At 39.2% G+C, this 21,986-nt stretch overlaps 1 protein-coding gene across 1 annotated transcript in view; it reads right to left on the reverse strand.

Annotated features, from left to right (window-relative positions):
- Nucleotides 1-942: 942 nt before the first annotated feature.
- Nucleotides 943-21,986, reverse strand: part of ADCY10 (adenylate cyclase 10) — a gene marked incomplete at both ends in the record, with an annotated part of 90,973 nt that continues 69,929 nt past the window's right edge. Inside the window, 8 exons of the mRNA XM_081325539.1 lie at nt 943-1,128; nt 4,177-4,365; nt 8,175-8,370; nt 9,127-9,244; nt 10,646-10,761; nt 19,234-19,330; nt 19,414-19,618; nt 21,297-21,456. Of these exons, the coding sequence (XP_081181665.1) occupies nt 943-1,128; nt 4,177-4,365; nt 8,175-8,370; nt 9,127-9,244; nt 10,646-10,761; nt 19,234-19,330; nt 19,414-19,618; nt 21,297-21,456 (1,267 nt within the window). The remainder of the gene's footprint in view (nt 1,129-4,176; nt 4,366-8,174; nt 8,371-9,126; nt 9,245-10,645; nt 10,762-19,233; nt 19,331-19,413; nt 19,619-21,296; nt 21,457-21,986) is intronic.

The following is a 21,986-nucleotide window of genomic DNA, read 5'->3' on the forward strand; positions in this document are numbered from 1 at the left end:
AACTGTGATTCGGAAAAAGGGTCTTCTCACTCACACAGAGAGACATACACATATTTCCTTTGTTCCCCTGGGCTTTAAAGTTAAAATTTAGAGGTACTCACCTTCACCTTCTTTCCAAAGCAGCCCTTGAGCTCAAACTCAAAACTCCCTTTACTACCCTGGCTCCACATGGGCAGGGTCTGGGAAACCCATCCACAGACACAAGGGGTCTGCTGCCAGCAAGATGGGATTTACCAGTCTCAGTCCATTGGAGATGTTATGTTGGAGTCCCATTCTGGGGTGCCAAATTGTTGAGGGAAAAGTCTTTATCATGGTTCAGTCCAAGCCAGGAATAAACAACATGGCGACTGCTTTAGAAAGAAGGTTGTAGTTTATTGAAGAGAAGAGCCAGACAGAAATATGGCTCTGGAAGAAAAAAAGTGAGCATATGTAGGGAGTGGGTTTTATACCCTCTGGAGCCTTTTGTTTGGAGTTGTTCCTGTGGCATGAACTTTGATCTGAGTCTGAGTGTGCCTTTCTGGTATTCTGATGATGGTGGGTTAATCCTATTATGTCCCAAAGGTCATATCCTGCTTCCCTGGGGCTGTGGCTGATGACTGTTGGATTTTTTGGTGTCAGGGATTGTTGATTCTAGGGATCTTTCTTCCTAATCCCAGTTTCCTGACTGCAGTCTTTCTGACAAGATTATCAAATCTGCATTTTGCAGAGTTGGTTTCTGTTTGGGACAGAGAGACTTGGGGCCGGGGTTGGTTTCTACTTTTAAAATCCTTTAGGGAAATATATTCTGCCTTTAAAATATTTCCCAAAATATTTCTTTCTCGGGGTGGGGGGGGCTGACTGACTTCCCACACTGGATTTAACATAGGAAAAGGTAGAGTTTGATTAAAAGAACAAAGAAACCAAAATTTGTTTCAAACAAGATTTCCTGCAATCAATTTACTATTATTCTTCTAAGCCACTTTCTGGGAATGGATTGTTTATATCCAGTTCTGGCACCTTCAACAGGTACATGTTTTTATGGAAAGCCCCCATCTCTTGGGCTGTCATGTTTACATTCCATATAGGAAAATCTGGAACTGCTTTTAGCCAAAAATCTTCCATAGGTTTTTTTCCAGTGAACCACCACTCCTAGGAAATATGAAAAGTTGGACAATTGATCAGAAGGTGAGTAGAGGAAGAAATAATTATATTTGTTGACGTTATTATTAGACAAAATAAGAATGGAAGGTTTTGTGGTATGGTAGTATTTCATTTCCAGAGAGGAATCACTGATTAATTTACCTTCCAATATGCTATGTACTGCACCTTATTCTAGGATATAGTCTTCCTTTTCTCCACACTAAGGGTTTCAGCTCAATTATCACGAGGCCCCTGCCTGCATAGGACAGAGGCGACATCAATTTCAAAATTCAGCTGGCTGCCAGTAGGTGGTTCTAGGATTCACAGGAGCATGAAGAGGTGCCTTACAAAATGTATGAAACTTCACCTTCTCAATTATTGTTCACAATGACTGACAGCTGGTCAACGGATTTTTAACCTATTCTGTGGAACAACCTATTCTCCAAAACACCTGAGGAATTGTCAATCAATTTTTTAATGTTTCATTGATTTTTAAGAATTACAATCTTTAGTGCTTAGTAAACAACATGTTGTCTGGGTTCACATATTTAACATTAACTTCTTCTGTTCAGTACTGCACAATCCAGTGTTTTTCCCCTGATCCTCCTTTCTTCCCCATATTTTTTCCATTTTCCCCTCATTACACAGTTACAATTCTTGCTACTGTTGATGCATACAAAGTTAAATATAAACATCCTCATCATATTTTACTAATATTATACAAATAACAATATCAATTCATACATCAATATCCTGTTTTTCATGCTCTTGTTAAGGTTTGATTTCCCATCAATATTTGAAATATCTTTGTCAGTTATGATTTTCTCAATATTAATTACATTTATACGGCTAAGAGTTTTATTCATACCAGCCATCCTCTTATTTTCATATTTCCCATATCAAAAAAGAATGCTATTTTAATTCTAAATTATATCTTTCATTATAAAAGTCTAATTATATCTAAGGGTCATCCATTCTTGTAATCTTATTCAAACAAATATTTAATCATATAATGTACCTTCTAATAGGTCAAATCTTCTGTTTTTAAGTCTAACTCTCGCTTTCTTTGCCAAGCAGCTTTCCAAGCCAAGGCAATTAAATCACTCAGGAATTTTCTATTTTTGTAAAAGTTGCTTGGCATGAGGAAGACTATTTAGGTAGCGTATTGGGGGGGATTCCACCCATTTATATTCCTTAAGCAACTCCCACTTTCCTTCTCCCTCAATTTCTGTTTTCATTTTTTTTGTCTCCCAAGTTCTGACATTTCCCCTGACAGCTCTATATTCCATTTTTTAAAATCTTCTTTCTTATCATCAGGTATATTTTGCAGACCTAAGGGGTAAAGTGCATTTTCCATTTTCATTGTTATGGCTAAGTCTTGCAGTATTTTATTTGTATATGGTAGTTTATATTTCCCTTCTTTTATCTCTTCCATCTCTGGGTCCATTTCCTCTGCTTCATCTTCTAATTTCTGGTTTATTTGTTCATACTTTGTAGTATGAATTGTAAAAAAATTGTAGAATTTTCTAGTTGCAGATTTAATTTGGAGATTTGCTCATTTATAGTATCTAAATTATTTTTTGTCTCATTATGGTTTCTTTTTGTGTCCTCTTTGTGTATGACAATTGTTTGCTGAATTAGTGGTAGCATAGAGTATATTTCCTTCTGAAAGGTGTTTATTTTTTCTTGAGGCATCATTCCTGGAGATCCTTGATTAGCCTGGGTGGGGGCGTCAAATGGAGGTGCAAGGTATATTTTCTTACCACTTTTAGCTGTGTGTAAAACATCCATTTTCTTTCCCCCCTCCAGATAATCTGTCAAAACTTTTATGTTCTCCAAATGCAAGTCTTGTCTAGTATCACCAATCTTAATAAGAGTAGAACAAAGTTTCATCTAGTTTTCTGGTCTTTATGTGTAGCCTTTATAATCCACTAGGTTCCAGAATATGGGTCCAGTCCTAAAAGCAATATTTTGTAGTGATCCTTTGTCTTAGGTGTCCAAGAATTTTTGGTCAGGCAAGGTTGTAATCCACAATGTTCAAAGTGTTCAAAATGTTTAACCACCCTGAAAACAGTTCAAAAGTCATTTTTTCTTTCTCTCCCAATAGTTCTTGAGATTAAAAGTCCAAGCTCAATAGGTGCTTATAGTCCAAGAAGTTCAGGTTGATAAGTATGCCAAAATATTTTCCTTTATTTCCAGCTGTTCTCCATTAAGCGAGGAGTCACCAAACAGCCAGGAAGCTAGTTGTAGTGCTATACTCAAAACCACCACTAGATGTCACTCAAAATCCATTTTTCACTCTTAAGACAAAGGGTTGATTTCTTATATTTCACCTCAATGTTTTTTTTCCAAAGAGAAAATCTTAACAATTATCTCAGTTTTCAAATTTATCAAAACTGTAGCTTTATATTACTTCCACTTCAGTATTATGTATTTCTGTCCCCCATAAAAGAAATTAAAATGCCACTTCCATTCCTTTGGAAAGGTGGGGCTACAATCCCCTTCCTTCTCACATTTGGAGGTTTTTTAGCTTTTTGGGAGCCTTTCCCAGGAAATTCAGTTGTAAAATAGTAAAGAAAGGATCAATATTCTCACCCAGTTTCTAACACGCTGTTTATGATCAGCAGGTTAGTGCTTTCTTCTTTGGTTGTCATTGGCTAATGGCTGGCCACAGGAATGTAGCCAGTCTTTCCCCTGCTGGTTTGGAGAGCTTTCCTCAGATCAAACAGAAAGACCACCATTTCTCCATGATCAATGAGCCACCCCTCCTTCTTCATCACTTCTTGGGGTGACTTTAGGCCCTTTTAGGGCCCCCAGCAGAGCTCTGCCTTCCTGCGTCTGTCTCGCTGTGATGCAAAACCAGAAGTCTCAAATTTTTAAACAGGGCTAATTTCCTCTCTTTAAAAAATGAATTTATCTATCTGTCTGATCACATATACAAACATATAAAAATAGGACTAGATCCTTAAATTTAATATTGTGAAAGGGTAAATAATGATAGGTTTATATAAAAATGTTCTAGTGACCTCTGATTTTTAATCAGTTTTAAAGCAATACCTTGCTAATCTCTAGCCAGGATTTCTCCAAACGATTTCCATAGATATCACTACTGTAGAATCCCTTCTCAAGATAGCTTTGGCTGAGTTCATCATTTCCAAGCATCAGCTGGACATAGGCCTTCAGGTGGTAAACCCTGGAATAGTAGACTGGGCTTATAGAACACTCGTTCATTACCTGATCCAAATTCTATTAAAAAAAAAGGAATAGTCATGTCAGAGTGTTAGGTTTGTAACCAAAGGCAAAAAGATAATTTCCAAGAAAAATAGGAAGCGTTGCTAATCATATTGTCAAGGAAGTATCCTAGATCATTGCCACAGAAAAACATTGTGTTGGGAAAGGGGCAAAACACTATTTTGAAAAATGGAATATACAGACATAAGGTGCCTCCATTTGGGATTGAGGACCAAATGAACATAATGTAATGAGGATGTTATTTAAAAATGATTTGCAGAGCATCTTTGTGCCAGGGTTAAAGGGAACTCTGGATTATGTGACTTTGGAATGAAAATGCATCATTTATATCTCTACAAATATTTGTGAACTATATTAGCTAGCATTCTTCATCAATGGCCATGGTAACTGAGGCTATTGAATGCTGGAATAAAGAATATGTGTAAGACCATGCATTACACAACACCTTAAACTGTTGTTTGACTGATCATAATTTACTCAATAAATCACAGTAATAATAGAGGCCATGAATTATGAAGTTATACTTCAAATGTAGAAAACTAAGTCAGAAAAAATATATTTGCTTAAAGAACTCTTTGATAAACTGAGAAACTAAAAGGACAAGTATAAAGAAAAGGAAAGATGGACACATGACTAAAACAGAATAGCAGTAAATAGCCTGAATCTGCAAGGATGGAGTCAGGAAACCTAAGGCTCAGAATAAACAAAGACTTGCAACAAATGCCCAAAAAAAATCTAAAAAGATTTTTCCACATTGAAAAATAAGAAAAAAAGCCAAGGAAATTATCATTCCACTAATGGAAAAAGAAGGCATGGAGATGATGGGTAGGAGGAAGAAAGTGGAACTACTTAGTATTCATTCTTTGTGCAAAGAATATTTTACACAAAAGGAAAAAAAACAGACCAGCCAATCAAAAATAGTATCATAGAAGACAGGGTAAGAATATAAATTTAAAAAGGCAAGAAAACAACTATCCACACTAGATGAATTTAAATCACCAGGCCAAGATAGATTGTATACCAAGGTTCTAAAGAAGCTGGCAGATGTGATTTCAGAACGACTGAACTAAATCTATCAAAGTTCCTGGAGTATGGGGGGACCACCAGACGACTGGAAAAGTGTTGATGTGATTCCAATCCTCAAAAAGTGGGGGGGGGGGAATGGATCAGGGAACTACAGATTATCACTATTATGTCATGGGCTCTGATGAGCAGGAACGAGAACACGCAGAGGAGTACAGACGAACACATACTTTATTTAAGCAGAAACTGTACTGAGAGATTGGATTCACCCTGCCTCAATATATATAGCCAGGCCCTATAGTATTAACCAATCGGATTGAAGCTATACTTGCCACCCAAAGTTGACCAATAGCAGGACTGGAGCCGTCCTGTCTGAGATGCTGGAGAACCGTTGGTTCTCCAGCAGAGCACGTGGTGATATTCCAAAAGCCCAGTACATAACAATCACCCTGACACTAGCACTTGGGAAAATGCTAGAAAAGGTAATCAAGCAATGGATCTGCAAACATGTAGAAACAAGCAAAGCTTGTTAACAACAGATCATGATAACTGCATTCTTTGACAAAGTGACTAAATTAGTGGAAAAAGGAAATACTGTGGACATAATTTTCTTAGACTTCAGTAAGGCATTTGACAGAACAAAGCCTAGTTCTTGATAAGATAGAGAAATGTGAGATAGATATTGTTGTGTAGTGAGTTCTTCGCACAGGAAAGGAGACGACGCAAGTGAGTTCAACAAAGCTCATGGTTTATTGCTTGCAGGATCTGAACTGAGAATTGGGCTGCAGCTTGCAGCAATTTATAGCCTGGCCGCTAGGTGGCAGCCAATAGTTTTAAAGCAACCCATTGCCACCTAGGGACAGCCAATAGCAGCACTGGAGACCTGGAGTCTGGGTTGCTGGAGAGCCATTAGCTGCTCCAGCTTACCACGTGGTGTTACAACTGAGCCCAATACATAACAAATATCATCATCAGATAGATTTGCAATTAGGTGACAAACCGCACTCAATATATAGTCCTCTATGGAACTATATCTAAATGGAGGAAAGCATGAAGTGGGGTACCTCAATGTTCTGTCTTAGTCCCAGTACCTTAAATAATGTGTAGATGCATACAATGCATATGGGTCAACATAAAAGGAAAAAAGAACAACATTGCCATAGGCCACCCAACCGAGCAGAAGAAATAAATAAACGTTTTGCTAATCAGTTAACCAATGTATGTAGGAAATACACCACTATAGTAATGGGAGACTTTAACTATACTGACATCAACTGGGAGAAAAAAAACTGCATCAAGTGGGAGATTGAACAGATTCCTTTTCTAGACAAATTCAAACCATCAGGTCCTAATGGACCATATGTCTAGTTCTAGCAGATGTGATTTCAGAACCATTGAAACATATGCTTCAAAGTTCTTGGAGCACCAGGGAACTATCAAAGGACTGGAAAAGAGCTAATGTGGTCCCCATTTTCAAAAAAGATTAAAAAAAACCCAGATCCAGGAAATTACAGACCAATCATCTTGGAAGATCTTGGAAAAGATAATCAAGCAACAAATCTGTAAACACCTAGAAGCAAACAAAGTTATAAGCAGTAGCCAACAAAATGGTTCATCAAAAACAGATCATGCCAAAGAAATCTTGCTGCATTCTTAAACAAAGTGAATTAGAAAGTAAATTAGTGGATCAGCAAAATGCTGTGGATATAGTGTACTTAGATTTTTGTAAAGAATTTGATGAAGTAGATTACAACCCACTTCTTAGTAAGCTAGAAAAATGTGGGTTAGACAGCATCACCACCAGATGGATTCAAAATTGGCTGACAAATCATATTCAACCTGTAGTCCTCAATGGAACTACTGTACATTCACATCGATCAATCAGAATAGAGCTGGAAGGGACCTTGGAGCTCTTCTAGTCCAGCCCCCTGCTCATGGAGGAGTCCCTATATCATTTCAGACAAGTGACTGTCCAGCCTCTTCTTAAAAATCTCCAGTGATGGAGCACCCAAAATGTCTGAAGGCAAGCTGTTCCACTGGTTAATTGCCCTCACTGTTAGGAAGTTTCTCCTTAATTCCAGGTTGCTTCTCTCCTTGATTAGTTTCCACCCATTTTTTCTTGTCTTTCCTTCTGGTGCTTTGGAAGATAAATTGACTCCCTCCTCCTTGTGGCAGCATCTCAAATACTGGAATACTGTTATTATGTCCCCAAGTCCTTCTTTTCTCTAGACTCGCCATTCCCAAATCCTGCAATCATTCTTCATATGTTTTAGTCTCCAGGCCTTTAATCATCTTAGTTAGTCTTCTTTGCACTTTTTCCAAAGTCCCAACATCTTTTTTGTAAAGAGGTGTTGATAAAAAGTGTTTGAGCAGCAGTGGCTTGAATTTCTCCACTCCATCTGAGTAGAAAGAAGCAGAAGTGCAGAGCGGGATTGCTCTCAATAAGGCTGGTGCATGTGAGCGAGCAGCACACCTGTGTCTTCTTGAGAGCAATCCTGCTCTGCGCCTCTGCTTTCTTCCTTTTGGATGGAGTGGAGAAACTGAAGCAGCTGCTGCCACTTGAGTGGGGAGGAGCACAAGGAGAAGAGCAGTTGGGATTTGTGAGACTGGCTGGTCAGGCAAGGAGTAGGTCGCGTAGGGTGGGTAGTTGGCTGAGGAAAGGAGTCGCTCAGGTGACTGTTGCCACCGCCACTGTCGCCAGCAGTTTGGATGCAGGTCCAAAGGGATTCGTCCCGTGATCCCTCCCCGCTCATCTGCATACCCATCCTGACATCCCTTACCTTTGTTATCCTGTTTTGCATCTCACGAACTTTGTCAGGCCTCTCTTCTATATATTTTCTTAACAACAAAGTCTCACACTCCACCAGTTTACAGAATCCATGGTTAGAACAGAGTGATGCGCATGTTCTCCTCACCAACCGCCTTGCTTTTTCAAATGGTATTATGAATTTATCCCATTGCTGAAGTCTGGCATACCTAAAAGATAAACTCACGTGTTAGGTAGAGGGAGAATCAACCCTTCCCTTGTGAGATGTACAGAAACATGAGTTTTCAGATTGAAAGAAAATTGATGCCAAAAATGCATAATCTTTATACTAACGACTCTTTTCATATTTAAGGTTATTTAGAAAACTACTTATTTTCTCAAAAAACCAACTAATGTTGGAAAAAAAGAAATGGAAGATGGAAGTATATAGGAATGTGGTTTATGAGACTGAGAATTAGAATTACAATACACTATACATGGGTAACATTGGTCCTTGGAAATCCACTACAGGTTTTTTTTTGTCACACCATACAAAAAGTTCCAGCTGGCCCAATCATTCATTTAATTAAATTCAGTTAAGCAACTTACTATCAGATGACAAGAATTAATTAATTTGGTCTACAACAGTGGCTTGTAGATTGGAAGCGTGTTTCTGATTCTTTGGCTCTTCATGACTTAAAAATCACAAGAGATAAGAGGTATTTAGGCAGAAAATTAATTTCCTTTCTATATCAGTCCTTTATGACTCTTTCACAGAAAATCCTGTTTCTGTTTAAAATATGTTTCACTAATCATTGCTCAGGTCAGAAGAAGATTCAGATACACACATCCATAGAGAACAATGCCGCCTCCAACAGTAACACTGAGTTCCAGGAAGCCATGGATCAACCTAGAAATTTCTATCTTACAATATTAAAAGGGAAACTATCACATCTTATAATAGCATTATAAAAAATTAAAGTTACCAAATTGCCAGAGAAGAATACAAGCTCAACATGATGTTGTTTTGAGACATAAGGATGCAGTTTGTTTCATTAGCGAGAATAAAATCCTGGCAGTACTTAAATGGCTTAAAACAAAATCCTGGGGGGAAAAAATATCATTAAGCATGCATCACTGCTATGATTCCAGTCATAGTTGAATATCTCCAAATGTTCAATAGCACATAGTAGATAACATATATCAACATTATTAAGATTTGCATCATTTGAAGAAAAACTCAAACAACTACATTGTTGTCCATGGAATCTAGGAATATTGTATGGATAGCAAATATCAGCAGAGCTGCAATGCCTATTTGACAGGATCTTAATATCACTAGGCACATAAAGGAAGAAGTATGTTTAGAATTGGGATCTTAATAATAGCCCAGAAAAAAAAAATTAAATATATAAAGCTGCACTGTTGGAGCCTAAACATGGCTGAAAATTATCTTGCATCATTCCTTATTTTATATAGCCCCTTGTTAACCTGAACATATTCAACCTTGACAAAGTTAAAGTTGCCCCCAATAAAACTATTACTTGCCCTAACCCTAGTACAGGGGTGTCAAACTCACAACGTCATGTGATGTATCGTGATGTATCATGACTTTTTTGCCATTGCTGGCAATGGGGTGGGCGCGGTTTCGCTATGATGCATCCGGCCTTCGGGCCAGCAGTTTGACACCCCTGCCCTAGTACAACAACAAAAGACACAAAAAGTCAAAGATCCAAAAAGAGAAAGGGATGAAAATGCCATGTTCTGCTGAAGAAAATCTTTATTAATGAGCCCTGACAAGTTTTCAATGTTTGCTCTTGAAAAATATCTGTCAGAAATATTTGGATCTGATTAATAAAGTTTTTCTTCTAACAATTGAGTCTTTTTGTCTTTCTTTCTGCTCATGGTTCAAGTCATGCCACAGGATGGAAATACTGTGAGAGATCCTAATTTACCTAATTTTTCCAGATCTCTGAACAAGAGACTTCAGAGATTAGGGCAGATTGATAGAGCACAAAGGTGGCCTCCAAGTTGTAATTGTTGGGGTTTCATGAAGTAGCCCCCTTCATGGAATCTCCTAGGTTCTGATTCCCAGGGCAATCTGCTTTGGGGCACAGCCTCAAATCTACATTTTCTAGTTCAGCAAGTCCATTGAAATCAGTACTATTTAATTCTGAGTAAATATCTGTAGCCTTCATTCTGTGAGATATGACTGGTTTTTCCACAGATTTCTTTTGTATTCTTTTCAAATTTAAAAATGTTCTATTTCTTTTCAAATTTAAAAATGCTCTTCTATTACAGTATAACCATGTTTCCATTCTTCAGTTCATTGTATAACTTGTTATTCCTTTTTATCAGTTTTATCATGTTATTGTCTGTCTTTTAATTATTGTACAGATGCACTGCCATGACAACATTTTGTTGAAAGGTAGATATAATTGTTTTTAATGTCTTTTTCTACTTCAAACCTGCATTTAGATATTGTGTAAAGGACTCTGCACTTACCAGCATAAAGTATAATGTTCAGACAGCCTGAAATGAAGAGGGACTGTCCAATGATATTGTCATCTCGAAAGGTGAGATCTTCTAGGCAACTCAACACTTGCACAGAATCTTGATATCTAAGAAGAAGCAGGAGGAAACATCTCTATGCAGCTGCAAGAAGCTGGTTCCCAAAAGAGTTGTCTTGATTTGTTGTGAAAACTTGGTAACTGTCTATGTGCCTGAGGATGACAGCAGTGTAAGCATTATATATAAACACGAACCCTCTAAGAACGTATTGTTAATTGTTATTGGTAGATTTGTGGTTTGGGCTGAGAATCAAAACAAAACACATGAAATGGATGGCTATATAAATTTGGCAATTGAATATATAAAATATACTGCTCAAAAAAATAAACAAAAAAATAAAATATTTTTGAGCAGTATATATTGGCCAGACTGTTCATTCACTACAGAAGGTTTATATATATAGTATATAGTGTGTGGATCTTTTGTCATTTGGTTTTTTTCCCCGCATAGAATTGAAGGTGTAGGAGCAACGTTTCGACGGAATCCCATCCGTCATCTTCAGGCTGGTGGCTTCAGCTTCCTTCTTCTGGGAGAAGCATATATATATATAGTGTGTGTGTGTGTGTGTGTGTGTGTGTGTATATATATATATATATATATATGTAGATCTAGAGTCTCGGGTTTCTTCCCGCGTTCCTTTCATCTTCAGAAAGTTGTGGCGACGTTTCGACGAAATCCCATCCGTCATCATCAGGCCGGAGTGTTCCTCCTGCTGCTTCCAGGAGCAATGCGTGGTCTGGCTGTTCCTTTCCTTCCAACTGCCGGTGGGGCTGTGTTCTGATTGGGTGGAGGCGTGGCTGCTTTCTGATTGGGTGGGGGTGTCCTCCGACTGGGTGGAGGCGTGGTTGTCTTCTGATTGAGTGGAGGCGTGGCTGTCTTCTGATTGGGTGGATGCGTGGTTGTCTTCTGATTGGTTGGAGGCGTGGCTGTCTTCTGATTGGGAGGGGTGTGTTCTGAATGGGTGGGGTTTTTTGTTGTGTTGTAATATCCTGAGTGTTGTGATTTGGTGTCCTGAGGAGTGGGCTGTGTAGTGGCCTCCAGAGCTTTGGTTTGGCTCCGAGTTCGAGGACCTGCTATGTATCTCTGGTATGGGTCAGTCAGGTTCGTGTGAGCGTTCTTCTGCTTGGGTGATGGCACTTTTGCTTGACTTGTTCTGTCTTCTGTGTGGGAGAGTTTTTGTTCTGGGTGTGGATGAGTCTTGCTGGGGCTGGTGGCATTTGGGGTTGTTTGTTGGTTTTTTAAATCCTTGTTTGCTGAAATTCGTTTGCTGAAATACGAAAAGTCAGAAGTACGAAGAGCAAGAATACTAAGTGACATACCTTTCCTATGCCAATGTCGAGACCAAAATATAAGACCAAATTGTTTCAAATTGAAATTCCACATCAATACCACTTCAACCAAACGCATTCTAAGAAGAACAGAAATGGCATTACTAAGAAATGAACTCCACAATAAAAGATTTCAATTAGACCAAACAAACAAGGACCTACTAACATTACATCTCAAACTCAGCAACATTATTCACCCGATACTATGGGACAAAGTGAAACAACTGGCGGTTTGGAGAGCAGAAACAGAGACCATCTATAAAAACAACAGACATTCAAAGAAACTCAAACAATTAGAGAACTACAACAACCAAACAACCACATCACAACAACATCTACAACAAGTAGTGCATAACATCTCCCACAGAAGACTAACAACAGCAGAAACAAACGTCCTAGCAAAAGGTTTCAACTTCGCTGTTGCACCAAAGAAAATTCCCACAGAAACCATCATATGTGGAGTTGAAACCAGCTTAACTAAACTCAATGCAGATGAAGCAGACCAAGTCAGACATGAAGTCACCCACATCCTATGCACAAGCAAACCACCCAAAAGCAACCTAACAAAAGAAGAACAAGTAGCATTGCAAAACCTAAGAAAAGACAACAGCATAATCATACTACCAGCAGATAAAGGCAATGCTACAGTGGTAATGGACACATCAGACTATGAAGAGAAACTGTCCAACTTACTCAAAGAAACTACATACAAACCTATATATACAGATCCCACAACCTATCTAGAAAAGACCACCAAGAAAAAGATAAAATCAACTTCTATAAGCCAAGAAATCCAACAAACAATCATTCCTAGGGAGAAGTCATCCAGATGCCCAAAACTATATGGCCTCCCCAAAATACACAAAGATGGAATCCCACTAAGACCCATAGTAAGTTCTATAGGCTCACCACTACAAAACCTAGCTAAATACCTAGCAAAACAATTACAACCTCAAGCAGAAATGGCAGCTTCATATGTCCAAAACTCATACCACTTTATAGAATTAGTGAAAAATCTACAGATAGACCAAAAAGACTTGCTAGTCAGCTTCGATGTGGTATCACTATTCACCCAGGTGCCAGTCCAAGAAGCTCTATCAACAATAAGAAGCAAATACCAACCACCAAACCATATTATAGAACTAGCAGAACACTGCTTATCAAACACATACTTCATACACAGAGGCCAGAGATACAAACAAATAGAAGGCGCACCAATGGGATCCCCTCTATCACCAGTTATCGCCAACCTTTTCATGGAAGAATTTGAAACTAACGCTCTGGAAAAGACTACAAACAAACCAAAACTGTGGCTCAGATATGTGGATGACACCTTCGTGATCTGGCCCCACGGAAGAAAGGAGCTAGAAAACTTCCTAACACACCTGAACAGCCTACATCCCAAAATAAAATTCACCATGGAGATTGAAACAAACAACCAGTTACCTTTCCTGGATGTACTTATATACAAAAAACAAAACGGCACCCTAGGACACACAGTCTACCGAAAGAAAACACACACCAACCGTTACCTCAATGCGCAATCACATCATCACCCAGCACAAATAAATTCAGTAGCCAAAACACTAATAACAAGAACCAGACGCCTTGCAGATGAAACACATATACAAACAGAACTACACACCCTGACAGACATATTGACAGCAAACAAGTTCCAAAAAAACAAAATCACCAATATGATTCAGCAGGGGACTCCGAAACAGAAAAACATCCAAGAAGAAGAACAGAACAACGGACGAGCCATCTTGCCCTACATAAAAGGAACAACCGACAAAATCAGTAAAGTACTACGCAAACATAACATCAAAACCGCATTTAACACTGACAGAAAGATATCAACCATCCTGAGAAATCCCAAAGACAAAATAGAACTGGAAAACCAGGGCATATACCAAATCCCATGCGCCTCCTGTCCAGCAACATACATCGGACAGACTAACAGAAGAATAGAGGTACGTGTAGAAGAACATAAGAACTCAGTACAGAAGAAAGATCACACATCTTCACTAGTACAACACATAAACACTACGGGACACAACATCAATTTTGAAGGTACAAAAACAATCGCCAAAATAGAACATCTCAATAGCAGAATAATCAGAGAAGCCATTGAAATAGAAAAACACCCAGACAGTATGAACAAGCGAGACGACACCTCCCGCTTACATGCCATTTGGAAACCAGCATTGATAGAGAAACGAATTTCAGCAAACAAGGATTTAAAAAACCAACAAACAACCCCAAATGCCACCAGCCCCAGCAAGACTCATCCACACCCAGAACAAAAACTCTCCCACACAGAAGACAGAACAAGTCAAGCAAAAGTGCCATCACCCAAGCAGAAGAACGCTCACACGAACCTGACTGACCCATACCAGAGATACATAGCAGGTCCTCGAACTCGGAGCCAAACCAAAGCTCTGGAGGCCACTACACAGCCCACTCCTCAGGACACCAAATCACAACACTCAGGATATTACAACACAACAAAAAACCCCACCCATTCAGAACACACCCCTCCCAATCAGAAGACAGCCACGCCTCCAACCAATCAGAAGACAACCACGCATCCACCCAATCAGAAGACAGCCACGCCTCCACTCAATCAGAAGACAACCACGCCTCCACCCAGTCGGAGGACACCCCCACCCAATCAGAAAGCAGCCACGCCTCCACCCAATCAGAACACAGCCCCACCGGCAGTTGGAAGGAAAGGAACAGCCAGACCACGCATTGCTCCTGGAAGCAGCAGGAGGAACACTCCGGCCTGATGATGACGGATGGGATTTCGTCGAAACGTCGCCACAACTTTCTGAAGATGAAAGGAACGCGGGAAGAAACCCGAGACTCTAGATCTACACATACAGACACCCGCGAGAATCTACGAAAACATATATATATATATATATATATATATATATATATATATATATATATATATATATATATATATATATCTTAAATGTTTGTTAAGCATTCAGAATACACTTGCTTAGTCCCAGACACAGGACAAATCTTATTTCCTGTTTCAGCCTAGCCCAAGGCCATCTACAGGCAGTAGCCACAGCAGTGGCAGCTCATATTTGTGTAATATTTTTTTTTGGCTTGCTAACAAAGAATAAAGGGAGACCGATATGTATGTATGTAATGTAAGTATGTAAAACATTCTCTAATGTGTCCATGACGTACATAGGTAGTTTACATTATATACATATTTGCATGGGTATTGAAATGTTTCATGTACATTATCCACAATTTAAGCAACATAAGAAATATATTTCATCTTGAAGACTTATTTGGCTTGGACAAGTATATTGGTGTTACATACCAAAGTGGGCAAACTGCATCCATGCAACATGTGTGTTGTTTGTACATGCCTGGAATCGCACTAAAAACACACCAAGAGGTCCTTCACTATAATGAAGTTTAAAACAGCTTCCACTGATATCAGTAAAAACTATTTTGAAGTTTCACTGCAGAGTAGAGAAAATGTTTGAAGAAAGGTTGCCAAACCCCTCTCTTCCTCAATAGACGCTCTCTCCCATACACAGACAAATGTTTTCACTGAGAAGTTAAAACACTTTGACACCCGTTAAGACTTAAGACTTAAGCCAAGGGACGTGGTGGCTCAGTGGGTTAAGACGCTGAGCTTGGCCCAATCATTCATTTAATTAAATTCAGTTAAGCAACTTACTATCAGATGACAAGAATTAATTAATTTGGTCTACAACAGTGGCTTGTAGATTGGAAGCGTGTTTCTGATTCTTTGGCTCTTCATGACTTAAAAATCACAAGAGATAAGAGGTATTTAGGCAGAAAATTAATTTCCTTTCTATATCAGTCCTTTATGACTCTTTCACAGAAAATCCTGTTTCTGTTTAAAATATGTTTCACTAATCATTGCTCAGGTCAGAAGAAGATTCAGATACACACATCCATAGAGAAAGAAGATGACTCCACCACCAGATGGATTCGTAATTGGCTGACCAACCACACTCAGCGAGTAGTCTTCAATGGAACTACATCGACATGGAAGGAAATATGCAGTGGGGTACCCCAAGGTTCAGTCGTGGGCCCAGTACTCTTTAACATCTTCATAATGATCTAGATCAGGGGTCTTCAAACCTGGCCCTTTTATGACTTCTGGACTTCAACTCCCAGAATTCCTCAGCCAGGCACGCCAGGCCAAGTTTGAAGACCCTGATCTAAATGATGGGATAGATGATGGGAACTCATCAAATATGTAGATGGCACCAAGCTGGAGGGAATAGCCAACATTTTAGGCTCAAGACCCAGAAGGATCTTGACAGACTTGAACATTAGGCCCTATCCACTAGAGGTGACAAAAGTAAGGTCCTGTGCTTAGACAGGAAAAATAAAATGCACAGTTTAGAACAGGCAGTCCTTTGCTTAACAGTAGTAACTGTGACAGGGATCTAAGTGTTCTAGTGGAACACCACTTAATTATGAGCCAGCAGAATGCTGCAACTGCCAGGATGCATCAACAGAGTGACAGCGGCAAGACAATGAGAAGTGATAGTACCAATTTACACTGCACTGGTGAAACCACACTTGTAATATTACATTAGTTCTGGCCACCATGATAGGGGGGGAAAAAGAAACCCTAGAAAGTATGCAGAGAAGAGCAACAAAGATGATAAGGGGTCTGGAGGCTAAATCATGTGATAGTTGAGGGAGCTATTTGTCTAGTCTATCAAAGAAAAGGATCAGGGCAGAGATAACAGTCTTCCAATACTTGAAATGCTGTCACAGAGAAGAGGGGATTGACTTATTCTCTAGGGCATCAGAAGCCAGTGCAAGAAATAGTGGTGGAAGCTTGTTAAAGAGAGATCCTACCTAGAAGTAAGGACACATTTTCTGACAGAGCAATTAATCAATCATTAATCAGCTTGCCTTCTGGGGTTGCGGGTATTCTATCACTGGAGGTTTACAAAAATAGATGGGACAAGCATTTGACTGGGATGTATAAAGTTCCTTTCCTCTTTAATAGTAATTTAGGGTTGTTCAACAGAATACTGCAACCCGTAGGAATAATGATAGTTCACAAACCCAAATTTACACTCAAAAAAGAGCTATCTAAAGTCAAAGATAAAATACAGAAGGAAAGACAACAGCAACACAGTATACAAAATCAATTGCAACAATTGTAACCAGTTCTACATGGGACAAACAGGAAAGCAATTAAAAACAAGGGTTCATGAACATCAACTAGCAGTTAAATGGCATGACCAAAAATCTCTGATCTCAAACCACATTGATAATAAACAACACCATTTCGATTGGGAAGAAACAAAAACCATTGGGCATGCCAACACCCGCCACATACGTGAATTTATTGAGGCTTGGTATTCAGTGGGTTAGGACGCTGAGCCTGTCGATCAGAAGGTCGGCAGTTTGGCGGGTCGAATCCTGAGTGCCGTGTAACAGAGTGAGCGCCTGTTACTCGTCCCAGCTTCTGCCAACCTAGCAGTTCAAAAGCACGTAAAAATGCAAGTAGAAAAATAGGGACCACTACGGTGGGAAGGTAACAGCATTCTGTGAGCTTTTGGCATCTAGTCATGCTGACCACATGACCACGGAGACGTCCTCAGACAAGCGCTGGCTCTTCGGCTTTGAAACGGAGATGAGCACCAGCCCATAGAGTTGGAAACAACTAGCACGCATGTGCGGAGGAACCTTTACCTTTATTCTACCAAAGGAGAAATTAACAAGCATATTGATCTAGATCCAGCATATGAATATGTAAACAACCAGACCATTCAAACTACCAATCAACAAAAGAACCAATCAGCCTCTCAGAATTTAAATATATCTCCATACGAACAACCGATTGCACGACCAACTGACCACACTGGCACACAAGACATTTATAAGCTAAGGATAATAGGACAAGAAAATCCTGCTGATATTGTATCTAGTCTGGTAATAGAACATTTAGAAACTATATTGAAACAAACCTGGAGAGGAAACCACTGCCAAAATGCTACAAAGCTTTCTAAATGAGAGAGGGTTTTGTGGCACCATAAAGAGATTGCAGCTACATGTTAATTGGAAAGAATCCATTGAAAGTAAATATTTTGAAAGGGAGTGAGATCTTGGAGTCCTAATAGACAATCAATTATTCATGAGTCAGCTGTGTGCGGCAGCAGCCAAAAAAGCCAATGCAATCCTAGGTTGCATTAACAGAGCCATAGAATCAAGATCACGTGAGTTACTGTACTAGTACTGCTCTATAAAGACTTAGTAAAGCCACACCTGGAATACTGCATCCAGTTTTGGTGACCACATTACAAAAACTTTGGAAACTTTGGAAAGAGTGCAGAGCAGAGCAACAAAGATGATTAGGGCTCTAGAAGCTAAAACATACAAAGAACAGATGCAGGACCTAGGTCTGGTTAGTCTATACCGGCGTGACATGATAGCAGAATTCCAATATTTGAGGGACTGTCACAGAGAGGAGAGGGTCAACCTATTTTTTCAAAGCACCTGAAGGATGGACAAGAAACAATGGATGGAAACTGATCAAGGAGAGATTCAACCTAGAAATAAGAAGAAATTTCCTGACAGTGAGAACAGTCAACCAATGGAACAGCTAGCCTTCAGAAGTTGTGGGTGCTCTATCACTGGAGGATTTTGAGAAGAGATTGGACTGCCACCTGTCAGAAATGGTATAGGGTCTCCTGCTTGAGCAGGGAGTTGGACTAGATCAAGGGTCCCCAACCCCCTGGTGGTGGCCCACTACTGGGCTCTGATCTGTTTGGAACCGAGCGGAAGAAACAGCAGGCGAGCACATGTATGTAGCACCCTTCACAGGAACAGTGATCACTTGCGCTTGCATATGAAACTCCCCTTGAGCAAATGGTGGCCACTTGCAGTCGTGCATGAAGCTCCCTTCACGGGAATGGCAGTCACTTGTGCTCATGCGTGAAGTTCCCTTTGCAGGACCAGCAGGCATGTACACCCACTGCTCACATAAATGGAGCAGCGCGCACTTGTGCATGCCCATTCACAAAGAACTATCCCCTCCCCCCCACTGGGCCACCAAGCCAGAAAGGTTGGGGACCACTGGACTAAATGACCTCCAAGGTGCCTTCCAACTCTGTTATTCTGAGAGCCACTCTTTTTGTAAAAAGAAAATACATAGCCAAGTACCTGGTGCTGAGATAAAGAGCTTTGAAAATGTCATGGAGTACATTAGCATCAAGGTTAGGCCGCTTCAGATGCTCATATAACTCGTGTGCTCGATAACCTAAAAAAAGAAAAGTCCAAAAAATATCTGCCTACCTTTTGAGCCCAAGAGTTCCTACATTAGAAGCTGTCAAGATAACTTACCCAGTTGGATGGCTAAAGACATGTTCCCCAAGCAAAGCTTCATGTAAGCCAATGATGATGCTAGTTTAGCAATAGTCAATAACCCTCCTCCAACTACTTGAAGATGAGAACTACGTTTGATGGCCATTAACTCATACTTCATCCATTCATGTTGGCAACCCATCATTTGATAGCAGAGGGAGAAATCCATATAGGAGGAAATTATCTATGATATTGAAAATAAAGGCACAAATGAACTTTGGTACCCATTAAGATCATTTTAATAGAAAGAATCTAGTATTGGTTTAGTCAGAAACTTGCAGGATGTATTTTGATCTTTCCGTGAACTTTTTCAATTTGGCGCTCACTCCAATTTAAAAACCAAAATTGGTAATCATAATTCTGGAAGATGATCTTTGATACTAAAAATGAGAATAGAGTTCACATAGCTTGGCTGAACATCTCAGTGGTTTTTGTTTGCTTGTTTCTGTGAAATCTAGTATTGTGTTAAGATGCTTCAAACAAATGGAACCCAGTTACAGTACAGGTAATCCCTGAGGTATGAGCATTCACTTAATGCTTGTTCGAAGTTACGCTATAAACACCCCCTAGTGCTTACAAGCAAGTTCTTGGGCGATTTAATTGCCTTGGCCTGGAAAGCTATTTGGCAAAGAAAGCAAGCGTTAGACTTAAACAACAGAAGATTTGACCTACCAGAGGGGACATAATATGGTTAAATATCTGTTTGAATATGATTAAAAGAACAGATAACCCTTAGATATAATTAGACTTTTACAATAAAAGATATGACTTAGAATTAGAATAGCACTTTTTTTTCTTTTTTGATGTGGGAAATATGAAAATAAGAGGATGGCTTGTGTGAATAAAATACTTAGCTATATAAATGTAATTAATCTTGATAAAATCATAACGACAAAGACATTCCAAATATTGATGGGTAATCAAACTTAAATAAGAGCATGGAAAATAGGCTATTGATTTAACAAGATTTTAATCACAAAAACAATTGAAATATAAATTGGCTAGAGAACAGGTTATAAATTGATATTATTGTTATTGGTATACTACTAGAAACATATGAGGATGTTTATATTTAACTTTGTATGCACCAGCAGTAACAAGAATTGTAACTGCGAAATGTGGGGAAAATGAAAACAAATTGGGGAAAAAAGGGGGATCAGGGGAAAAAACACCAGATTGTGCAGTATTGAATAGATTTACAGTATATTGAAGAAATTAATGTTAAGTATGTGAACCGAGACAACACGTTGTTTACTAAGCACTAAAGATTGTAATTGTTAAAAACCAATAAAATATTTTTTAAAAAAATAAAATAAAATTGTATTTAGAAAATAAGGTAAGACTGTTTAAACTAAGTAATAAATCTATGGCAGTAAATTAATGTTAGAATGTGAGGTACTGGGAAAATCAGTACCCACATTCTAACATTAATTTACTGCCATAGATTTGTGTATTTATGTATTATGTTTGTGTATTCTGCAGTAACTTCATCCACAGCAAACCAGTGCAAGATACTATATGTATCGGAATTTAAACCTGTATATTTCAATTACTTACAGCAGTTTAGATAGTACCCAAGTCCTATTTCTGTAGTACAGTCATTAATGTGTACAAGAATCCTTGCACTTTACCTCTGCATTAAAAGGTATGATTTTTAATTATCCTCACTGTGAATACATCAAATTGGACAGAATACACAAAGAACAATTGATCAAACCATGAGAGTGCTAATTCAAACAAAATTATCTACAGCATGAATTGTCAGGTATCCTTCGATGCCAATTTTCTCTCTAGTAGAGAGAAGGAACAATCAAGGATGGGGATAGTCTGCAAGGGCAAGAAAGCAAGCTATTTTAGAGTACCTGAGATTCATCTTGAGACTCCTCTGCACAGTTCACCTGCATGAGGGCTGCCAAACGGGTGAACGTTTTCCTACTTCTGTCGACATCCAGACTGAAGAACTGCCACAGCAGGGAAAGGCAATGACCTTGCTGGAACAGAATTGCCAGTCTCTTCTCCCTGCTGTAAAAGGAGGAGCAGCAATTCACATGGCACGAAGAACATCAGGTCTACGCAAGCATCACAACTTATTGGCTGTGAGAAAACTAAAAGACCCCAAGATCCTCCTGCAGCTATACACAGTGAAAGCTGGCTTGGGAAAAATGCCTATCAGTCAAGTCATTTATTCAAGCCATTCCGCTGTTAAGGCCTGTAGTGCAAGAATGTGATTGCACAGCTTTCCTCTTGCTTTTCCTATGGCAACATTTGATACATAAGCAGGGTAATGTACCATGTCAACTTGACAACAAGAATTGGGGAGTTATGATTTCCTGTAATGTTCCGTATAGTATTGTTGGTTGATTTTTTTATACGATGTATAATGAATTGGAAGCTGTACTAATACTATGCAGTCTAAGGCAGAATGATTGTACATCTAACAGAACAACAGAGTGGGAAGAAACCTTGGAGATCTTCTAGTCCAACTTCCTGATTAAGCAGGGACCCTATATTATTCCAGCCTTGGTGGAGCAGTGGGCTAATGCCTCCTTAAG

The sequence above is a fragment of the Vipera berus genome, assembly GCF_964194415.1.
Source record: "Vipera berus genome assembly, chromosome: 3".
Lineage (NCBI taxonomy): Eukaryota > Metazoa > Chordata > Lepidosauria > Squamata > Viperidae > Vipera > Vipera berus.